This window comes from Entamoeba invadens (genome assembly GCF_000330505.1).
Source record: "Entamoeba invadens IP1 unplaced genomic scaffold scaff_1105074725909, whole genome shotgun sequence".
Classification (NCBI taxonomy): domain Eukaryota; phylum Evosea; order Mastigamoebida; family Endamoebidae; genus Entamoeba; species Entamoeba invadens.
In genome coordinates this window covers 1-1,697 of record NW_004191704.1, presented here as the reverse complement: position 1 = coordinate 1,697, position 1,697 = coordinate 1, and the positions used below count along the sequence as shown (strand labels likewise).

General features: G+C 39.0%; 1 protein-coding gene across 1 annotated transcript; it reads left to right on the top strand.

Annotated features, from left to right (window-relative positions):
* EIN_028380 (hypothetical protein) lies at positions 1–1,673 on the top strand (the record flags this gene model as incomplete). The annotated part of the gene is made up of 1 exon (XM_004183437.1): positions 1–1,673. A coding segment is annotated over one exon (1,673 nt), but the record flags the coding sequence as incomplete, so codon positions are not given.
* Positions 1,674–1,697: the final 24 nt, after the last annotated feature.

Here is a 1,697-nt window from a genome sequence, read left to right as displayed (position 1 = left end):
AATGGAATGAATTTGTGAAACAATACACTTCAAACACTACGGACAAATGCATCAAAAGCTTCACTCCTAACAACGTACTCTCTGAAATTGCTCTAGTCTATGGAATTGCAGATAAGTCGATCATTAAGGATGTTCAGAACAGTTTTTCTTCATTTTCAGAACTTAAAACGGCTCCAAAGACGACAATTTACTATTTGAAAGGTGAAGCTTTTGCAACTCAAACTGTTAATACAAAAGACTTGAATTACGAATTGTTAAGTTCAATTGAAGCATCCTCTGGTAAGGTGGATGCATTGGTCATTGCTGCTAAAAGATACTTGGAACCAAAAGTCAAAGACAAGTCAATCAAACGCGGGACTATTTTAGTATTATCCGATCAAGGTTTGTCAAGGGTTTTTAACGCGGGCTCTGAGTTTGACAGAAACAATATAAGTGTACATGTTGTATCTTTTAACAGACAAAATTCTGCATCAATGACCTTGCAACTGAAAAGTCTTGTTTCACTTGGTCAGCACTTCCATGAGTTTAACGATCCAAAAGAAGTCAAAACGAACATTTACGATGCCTTTGTTGGTATAAGAGCAAATTTGACAGAGAGATGTGACAGAGACAAATGCAACGGCTTTTGCGATGCCAAGAATCGGTGCACATGTCCAATGTGTTGTGAAAACGACTGTTTCTATACATACTGTAACACAAACAGTGGGTCGTGCGAACCTTGGCCACCATATAACCCAAAGGAGAAAGTCACTTGCCCATCAAATTGTGTTGGTGATTATATCTGTAAAGATATGGAGGGGTGTGTTGTGAGCAGGTACAACACTTCTTGTGAGCCCAAAGTTGATTGCCAAACAACAACTTGTCCAAATGGTGATAGTGGATTGTGCCAAATAGTGGATAACTGCCCTTTGGACGACTCCCCCTCACAAGACGGATATTGTTGGAGTTATAAATGTGATGTTAATTCTGGGTACTGCATTAAAGACCAAAGAGGAAAGGAGAAATGCCCAAACAAAAACTCAAAGTGTGAACAGTACAAGTGTAATGCAAATCTGGAATGCTCTGTCGAACCAAAGGAATGTGTAAAAACAATGCCATATATTGAGATGGATTGCTATATCGCGAAATGCAATGAAAAGACTGGACAATGTGAGAACAGATTAAGTTGTGATACATTCTCTTCATGTGGAGGCGGAGCATCTGGAGAATCAATCTGTTATTGTAACGCGACGACGAACAATAAATGCTTCTGCGAGAAGAAAGAAGGCGATAACAATTGCGATAGCAATAAGAACGAAATATGCGATTACACCCAAGACCCTCCGAAATGTGTTGTATCGAGATGTAAGGAGGATTTGACTATCTCTGGGTGTCAATACCAGAAATGCAATGAAACCACTGGAAATGCATATTATGTTGACATTGAATGCACTGAAACAATAAAGGAAGTAGATAGCAGATGCAAAGACATGTTTACTTATATCTGTATGGATGGAAAGTGCGTTGTAAAGGCGGTTGTATCTGAAGATGAGCTGAAGGTAGAATGTGGGTACTGTGAATACAACTCTGTCTCAAATAGTGTGGTATATATTTCTAATTGTGAGAAGACACAAGCAGAATGCGATCTTTTGAAGGAAATGCATCGAAGGAAATGTGTCTATCCACAAGTGTAGTGCTGATCCAAAACGATCTGCCTA